This window comes from Arvicola amphibius, chromosome 9, assembly GCF_903992535.2.
Source record: "Arvicola amphibius chromosome 9, mArvAmp1.2, whole genome shotgun sequence".
In the NCBI taxonomy this organism is placed as follows: domain Eukaryota; kingdom Metazoa; phylum Chordata; class Mammalia; order Rodentia; family Cricetidae; genus Arvicola; species Arvicola amphibius.
Genome location: NC_052055.2, coordinates 1,860,317 through 1,878,880, shown reverse-complemented (window position 1 = coordinate 1,878,880; position 18,564 = coordinate 1,860,317). Strand labels below are relative to the sequence as shown.

Here is an 18,564-nt window from a genome sequence, read left to right as displayed (position 1 = left end):
CCTTGAACAATTCTTCATTTAAGAATATTCTAATAAAAATTAGCAAACTGATTTGTATAGTTGTGAGAGAGTGTGTGTGTATTTTAAGTTGAAATAGTATATAAACAAATGAGTGTGTAAGAGGTCAAATTACAATGGGTGTAGGGCTGTTGGGGTCCAGGAGAAAGGACGAAAGAAAGAAAGGAAAAGAAAGAAAAAGAAAGCAAAAAAGCAAAAAAGAAAGAAAGGAAGACAAAAGGAAGGAACTTCTTTTTTATCTTTTCCCAAGCTCCCTAACTAGTGGTCAGTTTCCCAGGTTACCCAACAGGTCAAGAGCAGGACCTGGCGCTCTAAATTGTGCACTGAGAGATCTGCAGTAAATATTTTCTGTCATTAGACTGTAATTATTGTGCTTTGACACAACCAAAATCAACCAGAATTTCCAGAAGTATCACAGCTATTGGAGTTACAAATGTCAAATGGCTTGGTGGCTAGGGGAACATAACTATTAAGAATAGCTAATAATTATAAGTAGACGAGCGAGGGAAGTGTGGGCAGTTAGTTATACTTCAAACGGATTTACAAGAAGTTGGCATGTATCCTTGAGGAATCCAGAGAAATGAGTCAAACTTCAAGTGCCCCTCCTCCAGCAGAGCAGGTCTTCGGAGGGGAAAGTCTCTCCTACAGCTCTGGTAGCACCGCCTCTTTCTCTGAGCTAGCTGCGACCTCCTCCAGGCTGCCTTGCTGGTGTAGTCCCAGCAGCTCCGGACACCGCCCACCTTCTCCCTCCGCGCTAGGCCCCGCCCACCTTCTCCCCGCCGCGCTAAGCCCCGCCCAACCCTCCGGACCGCCTTCGGCTCTGCTCACTCCCTCTCGGCCGCGTTCGGCCCCGCCCAAGCCCCACTCGGCCGCGTTCGGCCCGGCTCACTCCCTCCCGGCCGCGTTCGGCTCTGCTCACTCGCTTTCGGCCGCGTTCGGCCCCGCCCACCTTCTCCGGGCCGCGCTAGGCCACGCCCACCCTCCGCTGGCTCGGCTCTTCCCAAGCTCCAAGCGCAGGCCGCGGCCGAGGGGCGGGGCGGCCGGGAGGAACCGCGTTCTGGAGCGGGAGGGAGATCCGCCGCGGAGTTACGGGAAAGTTGGTCCGAGTTCCCGGGAGTTTCCCGGTGTGCTCCCCCGAGTTCGGCCGGTTGCTCCCAGGCTCCTTTCCTCCCCACCTCCTTCACGGTCCACTCGACCCCTCTCTCTGCCACCGGCCGCCATGGAGCAGCCGCCGGCGCCCAAGAGGTAACGACGGCGGGAGCGGGATGAGGACGGAAGCCGCGGGGCGGGGGCGGCTAGGCCAGGCCTGCTGCGACCCTGTCCCCGCCTGCCGGGCGCCGAGCGGAGCCTGGCCCAGGCGTCCTCGGCCCAGCCGTGCGCGTCCTTCCGCGAGGCCCGGGGCCCCGAGGGGACACCGAGTCTCCGCTGCCCACGGCTGGCGGGGCCTGGCGCGCCGCAAGTCGAGTGGCCAGCGCTGGGATCCCCCGCCGCTCGTGGGGCTTAGGAGGATTAGAGTGGCAAATTCACAGAACCTGGAGACTTAGGGCGAGGACATCAGTGCACGCTTTTCTTTTTCTCTTTTTATTTTTTTGGTCAAGTTCTTCATAATATAATAAACCTTTCACCTTCAGAAGACGGATTGCTTATTTACAGTTTAAGGAATTAAGTATATTAATAGTCACGCAGAATGCAACACACTATGGATATGCCGCAATGACAGGTGCTTCTCTCCCCCTCAAGTTCTAAAGAATTTATGGACACAAGACTGGAGGAATGTTAAGTCAGAACCCCTCCCTCATACAGTTTTGCATGTAAAAATAGTGGCTATGTATTGTTTATGTTTAATCTTGGGCATATTGGATGCATATGTGTACAACATGTTTGAACTAATGATTTCAGCGATCTTAGGAAGCTCAGGAAGTGCCTATTGACAAAAGTTCATAATGAGCACTCCCTCTGCCCCAAGAATGAATCAATTAATTTCTTGATGCTTCATAAAACATCGAACCTCACTCTTCCATTTTTAATTTGCACAGCTCTGCCAGAGAGCCGTGTGTTGAAGAGTAGAGACTACATGTGCTCTGATAGCTAGAGATCTTTAGATGCAAAGTGTCAGACTCATGAGCACGGAATAATTAAAAAGGTGGGGACTTTGAGAACGAGTCTGAATTGTGTGATTAGATACGTGAGCCTTGGGGCCTGGAAACCATCTGTTCATGCGCAAGAAAAAGGGAGGCTGTGGACAGGTTCCCAGAAGGGACAGACTATCCATCTGAGCCCTGGAAGCAAGTCGGTTGATGGATTCTTTATAGCATGTTATTGGTGCCTGTCGCCTAGGATTCACCGGGTACTCCCCTCCCCACCAGTAACATAGAAGAAAATGTGAAATTTAGTTTTTTTTCTTTCTGTTTTAGAAGGGCAGTAAGGGATGGGTGTGTGTGGGGGTGTCTCTGAAACCATAGCATTGGCCACTTGAATGACTGAATCGAAGTAGAACCTCTTTATTGATTAGCTCTGTTGTAAATTGTCAGTTTCAGTGTAGCTGTAAGAGAATACATGCACTTGACATCGGTGAATTCCAACCATCAGAAGTTGTGCTTGGTGATAAGTTCCGTAGTGGTTTATACTTTAGAAAGCGGTGGTTACCAATAAAACACTTATTTCTAGCTTTACATTTTTTTTTCAGAGACTCATCATTTTAATCTAGGAATACAATTCTTTTAGCTCTCTTTTTTTTTCTCCCCTCCTATGTTGCCCAGTTTGGATGGGTTGAAGAATTCCTGCCTTTTACACAGGAGTAGCCGGAACTAGAAGGATAGGGTAGTTCTTGCCCAGGAAAGCAATTTTTTTAAAAATTATGTTTATTTGTTTAGTGTCCTTGCTTCCCACCTGTGTGTGTGCGCATGTGCTTGCGTATGTGTGTGCATGTGTGTGTGTGGTACTCGTGTGCACACTCTTGTGCATGTAAGCCCATGTCTTGTGTGGAAGTCAGCACAATTTGGAGGAGTTGCTTCTCTCCTTTCACCAATGTGAATTCTGGGGCTTGAACTCAGGTCATCTGGTTCGGTGGCAAGTACCTTTACCTACTGAATTATTTTGCAAAGGATATGGGATACTAATCTTTTATATCTTAATATCTCAGTGTTTTTCATAGCATTTGCAGATTCACGATCTTTATGCTCACACCAACTCTATGGAGCAGACCCAGTTACAGAAAACATACAGATATATAGGTGAAGATACAACAAGTTTGCCTGATAGAAGCCTGGGGTCACTGACAGGTTCTGTGCTGCTCTTTTGATCATTGCAGTCTAATAATAGAGCATAGCCGCCATTTTTGAAGTGGTATTGTTTGCCAGGAAATTTAAACATTGTGACTGGGGCTTTTTTTTCTGAGACTCACGAGGCTGTGCAAATGTCTGTGTACTTGTACAAAGCAATGGAGAAGGCTTATGCACCCTCGACCTTATGGTCTGTCATTGACTGAAACAGTGTTATGTGATGCAATTGGTACATCCCCTCCTTTAGTTAGTCAGTGTGAGAAACAGTAATCCTAATCCTGCCACTTACACTAGTTCTAAATTCAAATGTCTTTACCAGTAAAATCTATCATGGGAATTAAACGGGCTCGTATGTGAAGCACTTAGTAAAGTGTTTCATAGTGTATTTAGTGCTATGTCATGGTTAGCTTGCGTTTACTCTAAATGAAGCTCAGAGAGATTAAGTAACTTGGTTAAGTAAGAGAGCCAGAACCCTTACCCTGACGGGCTGATAAGGTGATGTAGTCCATTATTACATAGAGTGGTACCTTTTATAATCCTGTAACGTAGGGGTCATCTTTTCTGCAGCCTCTGGACCCTCTGCTCACTTTTTCTCCATCTTGGTGAGGGTGCTGTGTGTCCTTTCTGCCTGGAGTCCTTTCTGCGCTCGCTATCTGAGCATTCAGATGTGTTCTCGTGGTGGTGGTTTGTTGCCCCTGCCCAAGCCCACATGACCAGTTGCTGCTGCTCAGTTGGCATTTTGGTTGTTTCATGCGGGACTAGCCTTTTATTATTTCATCTAGTTTGCCATTTGGTCCTACCAAATCTTCCACTAAAAAGTTTGTGTATTAATTTTTTTCTCTCCACTTCTCGTTCGTAAGATGACTAATGTGTTTCAAGAGTGTCACGGCACACAGGGATTGCAGCGGTATCTCCGAACTGGCCAAGTGTGTGTTGTACTTTTCAAAAATTGTTTAATAGTTGAGACATTTTAACAGCCAAAGGGCTGTATCTGGGATAGTGGTAGGGCATGGGACCTGCATTCCAGACCCTTGCCTCCTTGCTGTCTTGTAGAACCAACACTCCATAGAACACAATTTGCTTTAGTTTGTCCTGCCTGTAGCTTCCTTTGCCTTTCCTCCTCCATTAGAGATAGAGTGTCGGGCACGGGGCTGGGTTCTGCCATGTAGTCTAAGTCCCCCTGTTACTATGCGACAAGGTGAACCTGGCCTCATAAAGCTTTCCTGGTGTTCCTTATTCAGGCTGTAAGCCATGGGTGCTCCCAGTTTAACGTTGGTCCACGTTATTCCTTTAGAGAAGTTTGTGTTAGCTGGTTGTGGTGTCGCATGCCTGTAATCTTAGCACACAGGCTGAGAAGGGCAGATCACTGTAGATTTAGGGCCAGCCTGTACATAGTGAGTACCTTGCCAGCTTGGGCTATTGGGTAAGACAGTCTCAAAAAAAAAAAAAAAAAAGAAAGAAAAGATTGTTGTTGTTATTACCATTATCGTTTTATTGTGTTCTGTCTTATTGTTCCCTCAAGGCCTGCTTTATAAAGCGTCTTCTCTGGGTCCTTCTTTCTACCCCGAGATTCCTCTCAGGATTCCTAATGGGTGCTCATTTTATCATGTGCTATCTCCTTTTATTCTTTTTCTTTATTACAAAATTTTATGCATCTAACACTTAGTGAGAGCCAGTTTACTAAATATTTGTGTATCTGAGTGTGTGAAGCCCTCTGTTGTGTGTCTCTCGGTTGCATCTCCTTGCCACACCCAGAGGATGCCGCCGTTCTGAGGTGGGCATTTGACCTTTTTATACACGCCTTTCTAGAACACATGACCATGCTATGTAGCTCTGTCAGTGCTTTTCGATTTTCCTTTTGCTGTCATTCTTCTCTGGGAGCTGGAGAGTCTAGTGTGCAGCCAGGCTTTAGAGTCACAGCTCAGGATTCCCAGGCTGTCTCATGTGGCACCTCTCATCTTCAAATTCTCGGTCTCAGTGCTCTTAGCAAGGCTGTGTGAAACACAGACAACACATGTAGCCGTCCCTGTCGTTTATTCCAGGTACCACAATGGTTTCTAGACACCCAGAGTTTTTAGTTTGTTGTACTTGACTTTAGAAACATGAGAACTCTGGCTGTTGGAAGTATATGTAGTTTAGTGTAATTCTTGTCAAAGTGAGGATAGATATTGTTGCTAGAGAGACATGATTTACCAAATGGATCTTGTTCTTTAGCCATATTTAGGATTGGCAGTTATGTAAAACTTAAAATTAGCCGACAGGGGAGTAGCAGGAGAACGTTGGTGTGGAGCAGCGGGAACAGTGGGAAGGTGAGAGAGCGAGCTGTTGACGCTCACGTTCAGGGTGGATGGTGTCTTTGACTTGAGCTCAGGTAAGCTGTAGGCATTAAAGAAATGGTACGGGATGAATGGGTAGTTTGGGGGAAGTAAAGGAATTGGGGTTCAGAGTATATTTACATAATTAAAAATAGAAAATAATTTTAAGTCAGATATTTCTGTTAGTGGCTGAAGCTGGAAATTGTATGGAATCACAGAAAGTACTCGTGTGTCCTGAACATGAACTAGCTTGTGGTGTCTGTATGCCGGATCCGAGCCTGGGAGTTAGAAGTGTGAGTCTGAGAAGTCTGAGCTCTCGGGCGCTGGACTGGGTGGGTAAAGCAGCAGTGCTGAAGTTGATAGCACAGCTGTCAAGACAGCGGGAAGAGGTTGCAGTGAGGGAATGGACTTGTCTATCCTGTGATGGATTGGTTCTTGTTGTGTCCTGACTTAGGGAGAAGGGGTTAGGCAAGCTTCCAACCCCATTTAATTTTAGTCTGTTCAAATCTAACTTTTGTGGCACTGGGGACTCAGACCCTAGAGTCTCATATATGCTGGCACACACTTGTGCTGATCTATACTCACAGACAGAATCAGACAAGTGAATAAAATAGACTTTTCTTTTTGGATAGGATTGTCAAGGTGGAGTATTGAACACTTCCAGGGGAGCAGGCTTGAGTTGTCCATTGGGACAATAGGCAAACCGTGCCTCTAGGTGGCTTTGAGTAATGATTAGCTTATTTGCTGTTCTTTAGGAATGAGGCATAGGCTTGGTAAACACTGAAGTAATTGTTAGAAATGTAAAGGGGCTGGGTGGTGGTGGCGCACACCTTTAATCCCAGCACTTGGGAGGCAGAGACAGGCAGATCTCTGTGAGTTCAAGGCCAGCCTGATGTACAAAGCGAGTTCCAGAACAGCCAGGGCTACACAGAAAAAAAAAAGGAAAGATAGGTTGAAATTAGCTTTTCTGAAGTGATCTGTCATACGTGTTTATTTGTATGTGTGAGTTATACACGTGCACATGTACTTGCACATGTGGGAGCCAATTCTCTCCTCCCACCGTGTAGGTCCTGGGAATTGAACTCAGGTTGTCAGGCTTGCTGGCAAGTGTCTTTACCTGCTGAGTCATCGTCTTTTTTTTTTTTTTTAAACTAATCTAAATGCTCATTCCCTAAAGCTTTAATAAATGGAATATGTATTTTAAAGTACGCTTATAAAGTAACAGATTTCCTTAAGCTTTGGTGTTAGGATCCCCTCTCCCTTCCCTCCCCCCTGTTACGCTCCCCACCTGTTTTCCTCGTTCTTCCGTCCTGACACTGTGTTCCCCTCCCCCTCCAGAGCTCCTTCCCTCATCCCTCGTCTACTTTCCTGACTTCTATGATCACTCCAACTTATACACTCAAACTGAAATATTTGGAGCTAAGATCCATAAGTAAGAGAGAAAATGTGGTGTTTATCTTTTTGGCTCTGGACTACCTCATTCAGTATAATATTTTTCAGTTCTGCCCACTGACCTGAAGAATTGTGATTCAATTGTTTTCTTTATAGCTGTGTATATATACCACATTTTCATTATTCACTAGTTGATGGATATCTACATATAATACACACACACATACATGGGGCCGGGGGAGAGTGTTTAAATGGAGTTATCTCACATGGAGGATAATGTTCCCCTCTGGAGCTGTAGACTATCTAACAAAAAACCCAGTGTCAGGCAAGGGATCACTTTTTTTGACTTGTTGGTCAGGGGTACAAGAGACCCCCTGTGGTAGTCTGAGTGTAATTGCCCTCCATAAGTTCATAGAGCTTGTCACTATTAGGAGGTGTGGCCTTGTTGGAGGAGGGTGTCACTGTGGGGGTAATCTTTGAGGGGGCTATGCTCAATATTACAACCCAGTGTCTGAGACCACTTCCTGTTGCCTACAAGATGTACTCTCAGCTCCTTCTTCAGCACCAGGTCTGCTTGCATGCTGCCATGCTCCCAGCCATGATGGTAATGGCCTGAACCTTTGAACTGTAAGTGAGCCACCCCAATTAAATTTTCCTTTATAAAAGTTTCTGTGTTCATGGCGTCTCTTCACAACAATAGAAACCCTAACTAAGACGCCTCCCAAACAATATAGAGATTGCCATTGCCTTGCTTCTTTGCCAAAACTTGAAGGCAAGACCCTAATTGCTGAAGACACCACACCCTTTGGTCCTGGACTTGGAGAAATCAAACTGGTATTGACCCGGAAGCCTCCTCCTGGAGGGCTGGCCCTCACAGTTAGAATGTGCTCTGCAAGCTGCCGCAGGAGGAGAGTTATCACCAGTCCTCCATAGCTCTACAGCCTGAGGACCATAACAGTGATCTGTGGACAAGATTCCCCACAGGGCAATAGTGGCACTTATGTCTTGGGGCTACCAACAGCTGTAGGGAAACATCATGCCTAGTGCTGTAAACCTAGCTAAGAGCCCATGGCTGGAGAGGCTGTAAACCCTAGAGGAGAACCTATTACTATCATTTTTCCAAGTTACTATAATTTCCAACCTTTCTAAATACTTATAGTTAAGCGCCAATCTTATCCTTGACTAAAGAAGCTGCGTTTTTGCAGCAAGCAGATGGAGGCAATTACAGAGCTTCCCAGCTGGTCACAGTTGTGAGTCGCAATGCTGAGAATAGGTGGTAGGGAATGCTCAGCCTCAAATGGGACGCATCTATTGCAGCTCCTGCACTTAAGGCTCAGGAAATGCCATGGAAGAGGGGTTGGCGAGAACCAGGTGACAGAGGACTGCTAGAGTGTGTCTTCTGCACATGATAACAAGACACTGCATTATGAACTCTCATCAGTATGGTTACATAGGGTCTGCGTGAGACCATACCTGCTGACATGCCAGCATGGGTGGAGGAAAAGTTCACAAGGCCCCATCCCTAGATGAAGAGTCATAGATTGTCCAGAGCCATCGAGGGAGGGTTTTCCTCAGGACAAACTGTGTGTTTGCCCAACCCTAAGTGATCAGCACTAAGCACAGATGGGCAACAGTCAATTGGATTCATTAGGTTGTTTGCATGTTATGTGTGTTTAATACTATACCTATGTATTATATATATAATCAATAATAATTACAGAAGAAGAGGTTGTAAATTTGAGAGGGGTTGGGGAATGGAGAGGTAGAAATTATTTAAGTACAATGCACTCACCTATGATATTCTTGAATTAAAATTAAAAAGCTTTAGTTGAATCCCTCTGGTTTGGAGTGATGGGGAAAAAGTGAGCGGTTAGAATTTGAAGACTTAAGAAAACTTAGTTTGAAAGAAGTCTTTGTTGAACTAGAGATGTCACATCAGGTGACCATACATTAATGACTTTCAAAATACATTTTTTGAAACATAAATATAGCAATTCCTATTCATGTGTGTCTATATCTCAAATAGAAGTTTTATAAAATCTACCATTTTCTGATTTCTATTTTTTCATTTCATTAAAAAAGATGGTCTTATACCATATTATTTTCATGATTCACTAGTGAGTTATGATTTATGGTTTGAAAAACCATGGTTGGTATGTATTTTAGTGCTGGTCAGGGACTGACTTCATCACCATCTCCGTCGTACTTGGTAGAGGTGATGGCATTCCCAGGGCGCCCAGACTGGTGGTACCATGACGACTTAAGATGCTGTGGAAACATTCTCTTAAGATTTTAGGAAGGGAAAGTTGATGGAGAGCAAGGATACTAGTATATAAAATTACCGTTTGGGGACTAATTCTGTATGCCCAGTTTAAGGGTGGGACATGTGAATGATGATCTGTGGTCCTTGACGGTGTACAAAGGAGTATGTGATTGTCACGTGTGCTGTGAGGCAAAGGCTCATTTGTCTCCTGGTGTGTGCTGGGACCTCAGCTTCTGACTCTATGGCTCCACCATCTGTAATGGTGGAGGCTCTCGGCTCTTTCGATTTTCCTTCCCTCAGAGGAAGGAAATGCACGCTCTCTGCTAGATTGTCTTTTTGGCTCCAAGCTTCCTCTTTGCTGTGGTTTTTCTTGTCTCGTGTATTAGGATTATTCTAATTTCAAGAAGCTCATAGCTCTTAGAACAGAGTCTATATTTAAAATGTTTTCTTATAATAACGTTATAGTTTCAAGTTGAATGAATGGAAATAGCAAGACACATCTGAAGTCATGTTTCTTATGCACGATGAATATTAAAGTTCAGATTACTTTGAGGTTTTGAAAGTACATCAAAGATTATGTCTTAAAAATTAACTTCAGAGGAAAATGAGGGTTACCAGGATGATAACTGATAATTAATTGTACAGTTACCATTGCTGGGTTCTGAATTTGTCTATGGATTCATGTGACGTCTTTGTAAATAAAGGGGAATAAAATTTCCAGTACTCAGAATGTGGATACACACGTGCATATTGGATGTTTGTTCCAAGGATGTTTTAAATATCCTATTTAAGACGTAGAATATTATACTCTGTCCAGGTCACTTTAGTTCTCTGAAATCATCAGACCGAGCGTACTGTAATTAGAAAGGAATGCAAGTTGCACTCATTGAACTTCATTGAGTAATTATATTATTTGAGGAAGACAAACTGAAGATAACAGAAAATTTTCTGAATTCTGCCTCTCTTGAGCCACATAATATGTTGGTTGCTCCTTCTCCCATTTCTTGTGACACTGGTTTTCTTAGTGATCACTCATGGCTTACAGCTTTTGGGCTTAGCTTCACACATATGCTTATTATTCATACATTCAGTAATTATTGATTGATTGCTCTCTGAATGATGAGTGGGAAGTAGTGAGTGCACGCACGTGTAGGCACACACACACACACACACACACACACACACACACAGCTGGAACCCTCCTAGGGAAGTGGAAGGAGGCTTTTCTGATGGGGTGATGTGTAGACGCAACAGGACATTGAGAAATTCAATTGGAGGGCGGCAGTGGTGGCAGTGTGGGTGCTGGTGCCGGTGGCAGAGGGAAAGCTATGCAATTGCCTGAAGGGGGATTGAAATGAGGCCATTATGGCTGGGTTGTAGGATGGGAGAAAGTGGTTGGGATGATGTCAGAGATGGGCAGAGTCGTGATGCCAGCGATGGAAGGAATGTGGATCAAAGCAGGATGTTGTGGGCTGTCATTAAAGAGTTTACAGGAGGGTTTTAAGAAACTTACATTTTAAAAAGACCGTTATGTTTACTCTGGGTAGATCATGAAGGGTTTATAATAAAAACAGAGGCTGGAGAGCTGCCTCAGCAGTTAAGAACACTCAATGCTCTTGCGGGGACCTGAGTTTGTTTCCCAGCACCCACGCGGGAGCTCACAACTCTCTGAAAATCAGTTCTATGCGATCTAACTCCCTCTTCTGGCCTCTGTAGGCACCAGGCATGCACACAATGTGCATACACATATGTAAGCAACACACTCATAAAACATAAAATAGGAGTGTACACAGAGAAACAGGCAGTGGAGAGAGGAGGAGAAGTGGACAGATTTATTTATATTTTGGATTTAGAAATGAAATATTCACTGATAGCCAATGTGTAGTGAATGAAGAAGGCAGAATAAATCCTGACTTCTTGTTCATGTTTGAGCAACTTGGAAGTTGGGGTAGGGGGAAGTAAAAGCACAGGGTTGTCTATAATCTTTGTCTTGGAATTCCACACTGCCAGAAAAATGATTGGTATCAGTCTGAAGTGTGTTATTAGGGGATTCCCTCCAAAGAGGAAGCGAGTAAGTAGGAGACGATGGGCACTAGCTTCGTTTTTTTTTTCCTTCTTGCTTTAATCAGATTAAAGAATAAAAGTGTAGCTGACTTGTTTTAGGTATGTTCAGATGTGATGGTGACCTGCTGGGTAGTGAAGCCTTCTCACCGCATTGCAGGCGAGCTGGTCTAAGACAGACACATTTCCAATGACCAGGCATTCACAGAATAACCTGTAGTTACAGCAGGAGCCCCTGCCCCTTTGTCCTCTGTCCGTCTTCTCATTGAACTAAGCTTGTCTGGATTGCAGCTGCTAATGGCTAGTGTTTATTTCTTTTAATTTATTGGTGTTGCAGAATGGTGAAAATCTGTCTTGCTATTTAGATTTCATTTGATACTCGGATTGTATTTGTAGGCCACTTCCTCTCACTTTCTGTTTGGTTCTCCCAGTGGTGTCATTTATGCACGCGCACAGGACAGAGGCTTGCTTCTTTCCTGTTACTTCTTATACCTGGTTTAAGGTAATGACTCAGTTCTCTTCTTCCTTCACAAGGAAGGTGCTGTTGAGGGCGGACGAATTTCCAGCTGCTGCAGTTCCTGTCTTTAAGCTCAGACTGTCCCATCCTTTGTCAGTCGTTTTAGGAGACAGTACACCCTTGAGGGGCTTTGATTATTTTCTTGCCAACTGTGATAAAACACTTAAGGCTCACTTGGTATATTTCCTCTTCCAGATTTGGAGTTAACCATTTTTCCAAGAAGCTTTGGTTTCTTTGTGGTGAGAAATGGTATATTAAAACTCTAATCCATGGGGCTGGAGAGATGGCTCAGAGGTTAAGAGCACAGATTGCTCTTCCGGAGGTCCTGAGTTCAATTCCCAGCAACCACATGGTAGCTCACAACCATCTGTAATGAGATCTGGTGCCCTCTTCTGGCCTGCAGGCGTGGAGGCTGAACACTGTGTACATAATAAATAAATAAATCTTTAAAAAAACCCTCTAATCCTGGCACTAATTGTAGGTAGGAGAACCCAGTAAGTCTTTCAAACTCTAGTACATTCTGTCAAATATGATGGCACTAACAATTTTGAGCTAGTGGTTTGAATAGGAATGGCCCTCATAGGCTCATATATTTGAATGCTTGGTCATTAGGGAGTGACACTATTAGAAGGTGTGGCCTTGCTGGAGTAGGTGTGGCCTTGCTGGAGGAGGTGTGGCCTTGCTGGAGTAGGTGTGGCCTTGCTGGAGGAGGTGTGGCCTTGCTGGAGGAGGTGTGTCACTGGAGGTGAGCTTTGGGGTTTCAAAGGCTCAAGCCAGGTCCAGTGGCTGTCCTTGCTGCCTGAGGATTCAGATGTAGAACTCTCAGCTCCTTCTTCAGCACCATGTCTCCTTTTGCCAGCATGCTTCCCACCAGGATGATAATGGACTAAACCTCCAAACTGTAAGCCAGTCCCAGCCAAATGTCTTCCTTTATAAGACTTGCCATGGTTATGGTGTTCTTTACGGCAATAGAGCATTGATTAAGACAGAGCTCTTTTCTGCAGATAATGTATAAATTACATGCATTTGTAAAGTTTGAGTCAGAAGTTGGGTTGTATGGACTCATGGCACACTAGAGACTGCAGACTTCCACACCATGTTCTCTGTTCATTCTGATCTGAACTCTCAGTTTCACCTTTAAATGTTTTAGGTAACTACTTGGAAGTGCAGAGTCTAGAAAAATAAGACTCCAAGCTAATACTATCATTGGTAAGGTCAGATTTCAGGCCTTAAGGTTTAAATAGAGTTTTAGCTTGCCGTTTCTTCTGTACATAAAAGTGTATCTATGTACAAAGTAAATGTAGAAGACTTTAGAGTTCTTACATTTTCAACAGCCCATACAGTTTAGACATTTTATTGCTTTGAACAAAATTTGATATGTTTTTCAAGAGATTAAAAAGATTCTAAGGAATGGAATCACATGGAACATAGAGAAGTGTGTAGTCAGATGTTTCTCTTCCACCTGCCTCTTTCTACATACCTGGCAGTCACTTCCCAAATAATTGACGTGGAGGCTTAATATAAACTGTAAATGCTGGGTTGATAGCCTAGACTTGTTACTAGCTAACTCTTACACTTTAACCCATATTTTTTATTTATGCTCTGCTATGTGGCAGTATCTTTGTTAGCAGGACACATTCATCTCCTGCTCCCTCTGCGTCTGGCTGGCACCTCCTGACTGCCCTTCTCCTTCCCATCATCCTGAGTTTGGTCACTCTGCCTATATTTCCTGCCTGGCTACTGGCCAATCAGAGTTTTATTAAACCAATTCGAGTGACAAATCTTTGCAGTGTACAAGTGGATTGTCCCACAGCAGAGGTGACCCTGGGTGACATTGCTGTGTAGTTGGGTAGCACTGAGGGGTCAAGCAGAGTGATGTCTGTCTGTACAGACTGCAGAAAACAACCTCTGCCTGTTCGTGACGCCTGTATACAGCACTGAATCAGAAATGATGTGCATGCTTACTGTTGTCCAAGTGTGGACTTGGCTTGATGATGTGAAGGTTCTGTTGGGTGTTGATCTTGGGTGCTATTTCAGTAATATATAAGTGGTTAGTGTTTGAGGTTGGGGGAGTAAATGAGGACCTAGGTTTGATGTGAAAAGAGTGTCTTTGACAGCTTATGTTCTTCCCTCTGTGGTAGGTCCATGGGTACATCATGGTGACTGTGTTAAGTGTCATATAGAAGCAAACCTCCCCTCTGAGCCAATATGTCTGTAGCCATGGCTGGCTTTGAACTTGCTGTGTAATGAGGATGGCCCCTGTGCTGGATTTACAGTGTGCATTTTCAAGTCTGTTTGGTCTATATTTCCTGGACCTACAGATTTTGGAAAATTAGTAATCAAGAAACTGACTGCAGTAAAATGCTTCCTGGCAGGGAATATCTAGCTTCATGTAAGTTTCTTATAAGAAATTAAAAAGGAATGATGTCATTTTCCAGCTGATTGTCAGTAAAATACATTCTCAGAAAACAAAACCAGAGTTTAGGGAGGAAGCAGAGAGAAGAATCAAGGAATCAAATCTTTTTCCTTTTAGCTCCTTGTCAGGAAACTATCATTTAATAGATTTTTTTTTTTTTTTTTTTTGGCAAAGAGCCCAGGCTGAGAGGAGACAGAGCTAACAACACTTTAATTTTCTGAAAGTTTCTTCTACTTTATCTCTTTTCTTAGGTGGTTTAGGCCATTGTAGTGGCAATAATTAGTAATACATTTTCTAAAGGTAAATACATTATGATACCACAAGATTCCATCTATTTTATTATTGGAACAGTGCCCCAAGCGTGGTGCTTGAGCATCAGAGTCAGGTAGGTATTAGTTCTAGGAACCACAGCTTTTCCACACTGCCCGGCTAGTTATTTTACTTTTCTGTCTTAGTGTACTTGTAAAATGGTGGCTATAATAGTACTTTTTTGGGGGCTACTAGGCAATTAAATAAAATATAAGTTGTAAAGTGTATGTCTTTGAAGATAATTTCCAAAGTGTTTAGAATATGGGGCTCTGGTATTGCCTGTGTCATTAGGGATATTCATTACTCTCTGAGGGCTTACAAGGACAGCTTTCACTTGGGTACATAGGAGTCTAGAGATAAACATTTACTGAACATTTATAAATTGTTTAGCTTCCGAAAAGCAAAAATGAGCAGAAAAAAATGACCCCTGAATTTTATTAGTTGAGCAAAAATGTACTTCCGGTAGTTGACATAGAAAAGACATTTGCTGTTGTAGATTCAAGTCATATTTATCACTGTGTATAGCCTAGAGAATGTTTCTTGTTGAGAATATTTTGATTCTAAAGCCATGGCAGAGAGCAAACTCAGGTCCCGAGAAGTGCTGTGCTGTGATGCCTGAGCAACATTGAGGCATGCATTCGGACGGTGTGCCCGTGACTGGGAGCTAGAATTGGCTGAGTAGAAAGCCTCGTTTATGTCTTCAAAAGCTGCAGCTAGGGCAAGTAACCTAAATAAAAAAATAAACAGAAGTCAAATAAACATCTTAAGATTTCAGCTCAGAGCATTGGGCAAACAAGAACAAATTCAAATTAGCAGACCGAGATAATAAATAGCAGGCAGAGATCATAAATAGCAGACAGAGATCATAAATAGCAAAGTATAAATGACTGGAATAGAAATAGAAACTAAATACAAAAGGTCAACGAAGAGCTGAATCTTTAAAAAGGCAGAATTGACAAACTCTGATCAAATTAGAGAAAAAGAACAGTCGGTAAGATGAAGAAGATGGGGACATTTCCATTGACAGCACAGAAGTAAAGAAGGTTACCGGGGTTAGGAAAGCAGCACAGCGCATCCCACTGCCTGCAAGGATCTTAGCGACAGAGTCCAGACCTCACAGTCTGTCTGCTGTGTTCTGTGTAGTGAGCTGTGGGCTGCATTCCCGCCGCCCTGCTTTTGGCCTCCTGACTAGCTTATACCCTGAAATAACAACACACAAACTGTATTCTATTAAACACTGCCTGGTCCATTATTTTCAGCCTCTGTCTCACATCTTGATTAACCCATATCTAATAATCTGTGTAGCACCACAAAGTGGTGCCTTACCGGGAAGTTTCTAGCGTACGTCCATCTTGGGCTGGAGCTTCATTGCGTCTGGCATCTCTCTCTCTGAGGAGAGGCACGGCAGTCTAACTTAGGAGAGGCGTAGCATCTGACTGAGCCATCTACCTCACTTCCTTCTTCCTGTTCTGTCTACTCCACCCACCTAAGGGCTGGCCAATCAAATGGGCCAGGCAGTTTCTTTATTAGCCAATGGGAATCCTCCATCAGTTCTGTAAACACTGAGAACCATTGCCACTTCCCTTAAGTTGTGACGAAAAGAATCAAGAGTAAAGGACTTGAAAAGATAACTTCTCTAAAGAAGATACACAAATGTCCACGTCCCCCATGACAAGATGTCTGGCACCAGGAATCATACAAGAAATGGGAACAGAACCGTTAAACACTCCTACATTCTTTAACCTTTTAAAAACCTGTGGCTGGAGAGATTACTCTGGTTATGAGCGCTTGCTACTCTCTTTTTTCTTTTTCGTTAGTCCTTATGTCTTTAATTGCAAGTATTCATTGCAAAGGGTCATTGGTCTGGTTTGAGTCCTCTGGTTTCTGCTACACCATCAATGCTGGGCCCTCCTTGGGGCTTCTCTTGGATTTTCTCTTGTTGCCCTGAGTCATGGAGATCCTGCAGCTTTGATTTGCAGGATGTGCCTCTTTAAGTGCTTCAGCAGGTTACAGATGGGGTGCATGTTGGGGTAGTTGCAGGGTTGGTCGGCCCACTAGCTCTCCCCTGTCCTCACCACCAGAGTGAGCTCTCTGGCATTGCCCTGACTAGTTTGCAGTGATGAGCAGGAGGTGGGACTGGTTCTTCTGCTCTCATGTCCTCAGGGTTGGCTCATCAACCCCTAAACCATCAGGGCAGGCTCTACTGTGTTGCCCAGGCGAGGTGAAGGGGCCACTATCCCAAGTGCTGCAGCTGGTGAAGGAAAGGGACAGCTCTCCTGCTCTGTAGAGCTCAGGACCAGCTCTTCCACTGGCCTCAGGTGGCAGGGTGGGGGGCGTCTCTTCCTTGCACATGCCACCATATGGCAGATGAGAGACAGTGCCAAATCTCCAAAATCATGATTTTGTCTGGTTCACCGTCCTCCACCCTGCAGCTCTACTGTGCTGCCCAGATGAGGTACAGGGCCCGCTTTCCAGCTGCAGCTGGTAAAGGGGAGGGTCTGCCGCCTTGCCCAGTGCAAGTGGCCGGGGTGAGAGGGGAGGTCTTGCTACTCTTCGGTTTTTAGTACCCAGTTGGCAGCTCATGACCACCTATAGCTTGATTTCCAAGGGATATAACATCCTCTTTTGGCCTCTGAGGGCATCCATGTGGTACGTGTATATAATACAGGGGACACACTCACATACATAAAGTAAAAAGCAAACAACTGTGGTGGCTTCAATAGGATTTGCCTCCATAGGCTTATGTGTTTGTGTTTGAATGCTTGGCTCTTGGGGAATTGCACTATTAGGAAGTATGACTGCATAGGAACAATACCTTAAACAAGAATAGAAACATATATACAGTATAACAAAAATAACTTTAAATTTATATCATTATACAGTAATTCTTACCAGTGCAAAATATTTGAGACTAGTGGTTGTTCAAAAGTAGACTCAACAATCCACTCTTTTATCCCATTATTTCTATACTATGTCTCCTCTTTTTTTCCTTCAGAAAGAGACCCCTGAATCTTCTTTGTTCAGCTTTTTTCCTGACCGTGACCAATAACAATTTGTAACCCCCCCCCAAAATGACGACAAATATTTATAACCTACTGAATGACCAAAATCACCCACCCTACCCCTTAGGAATGTAGGTGTTATGTTCTGTAAACTTCTTTCTGCTTTCTGAGGGGTGATACCTCTTTAGGGGAGCCTGAGAAAATTGGGATAGTGGTTATGTCCTGGGAGAGCTAGCTGTATCGTTTGTTATCCATTCTCTGTGTAATCAGACTGAGCGGGGCTTATTTGAAGTCTGGCTGGAGTAGTCTGTGAGGCTAGGCCATCTCAGCTAGCAGCTCTGAAGATGTTCTGGATGCAGAATTTTGAGGAAACTGCAACAGAGCTATTCTGAGAGGCTGGGTCACATGGGTATTTGATTTTATTGGTATCTGGTCCTTTTTTTTTTCTGAAAACACAAACTTTTAGGTAAAGGTAAAAGGCATCTGTTAACTTTATAAGTTTGTTTGGACTGCATAACCAGACTGTAATATAAATCTCTATTCATGGGGCTGGAGAGATGGCTCAGTGGTTAAGAGCAGTGCCTGCTCTTCCAAAGGTCCTGAGTTCAATTCCCGGCAACCACATGGTGGCTCAAAACCATCTGTATCAAGGTCTGGTGCCCTCTTCTGGCCTGCAGACATACACACAGACAGAATATTGTATACTAAATAAATAAATATTAAAAAAAATAAATAAATCTCTATTCATGCCATATGAAAGGATGAGATGTAATAAGTTTGTGATCAACAAGATTTACCGTGCCTCATCCAGTCTTAGAGCTGTTCCCATGTCGAGGGATCAGCTTATATCTCACTGGTCCTGTAATCTTTCTTGGCTTTTCCCCTCATGTCTGTAGCAGAGATCCTTAGGAGGTGTCCTCTGATCAAATCTGATCTTGATTAACTTTGAAGGAATCCATAGTTTTTTGTTTCCTGTGCTAACAGAAGTAG

The 18,564-nt window shown here is 43.9% G+C and overlaps 1 protein-coding gene across 1 annotated transcript in view; it reads left to right on the top strand.

Moving 5' to 3' along the window:
* Positions 1 to 1,055: 1,055 nt before the first annotated feature.
* Stk3 (serine/threonine kinase 3) overlaps positions 1,056 to 18,564 on the top strand; it is a 212,939-nt gene continuing 195,430 nt past the window's right edge. The window contains exon 1 of the mRNA XM_038342570.1: positions 1,056 to 1,263. Coding sequence (XP_038198498.1) covers positions 1,238 to 1,263 — 26 coding nt within the window. The 5' untranslated portion in view covers positions 1,056 to 1,237. The remainder of the gene's footprint in view (positions 1,264 to 18,564) is intronic.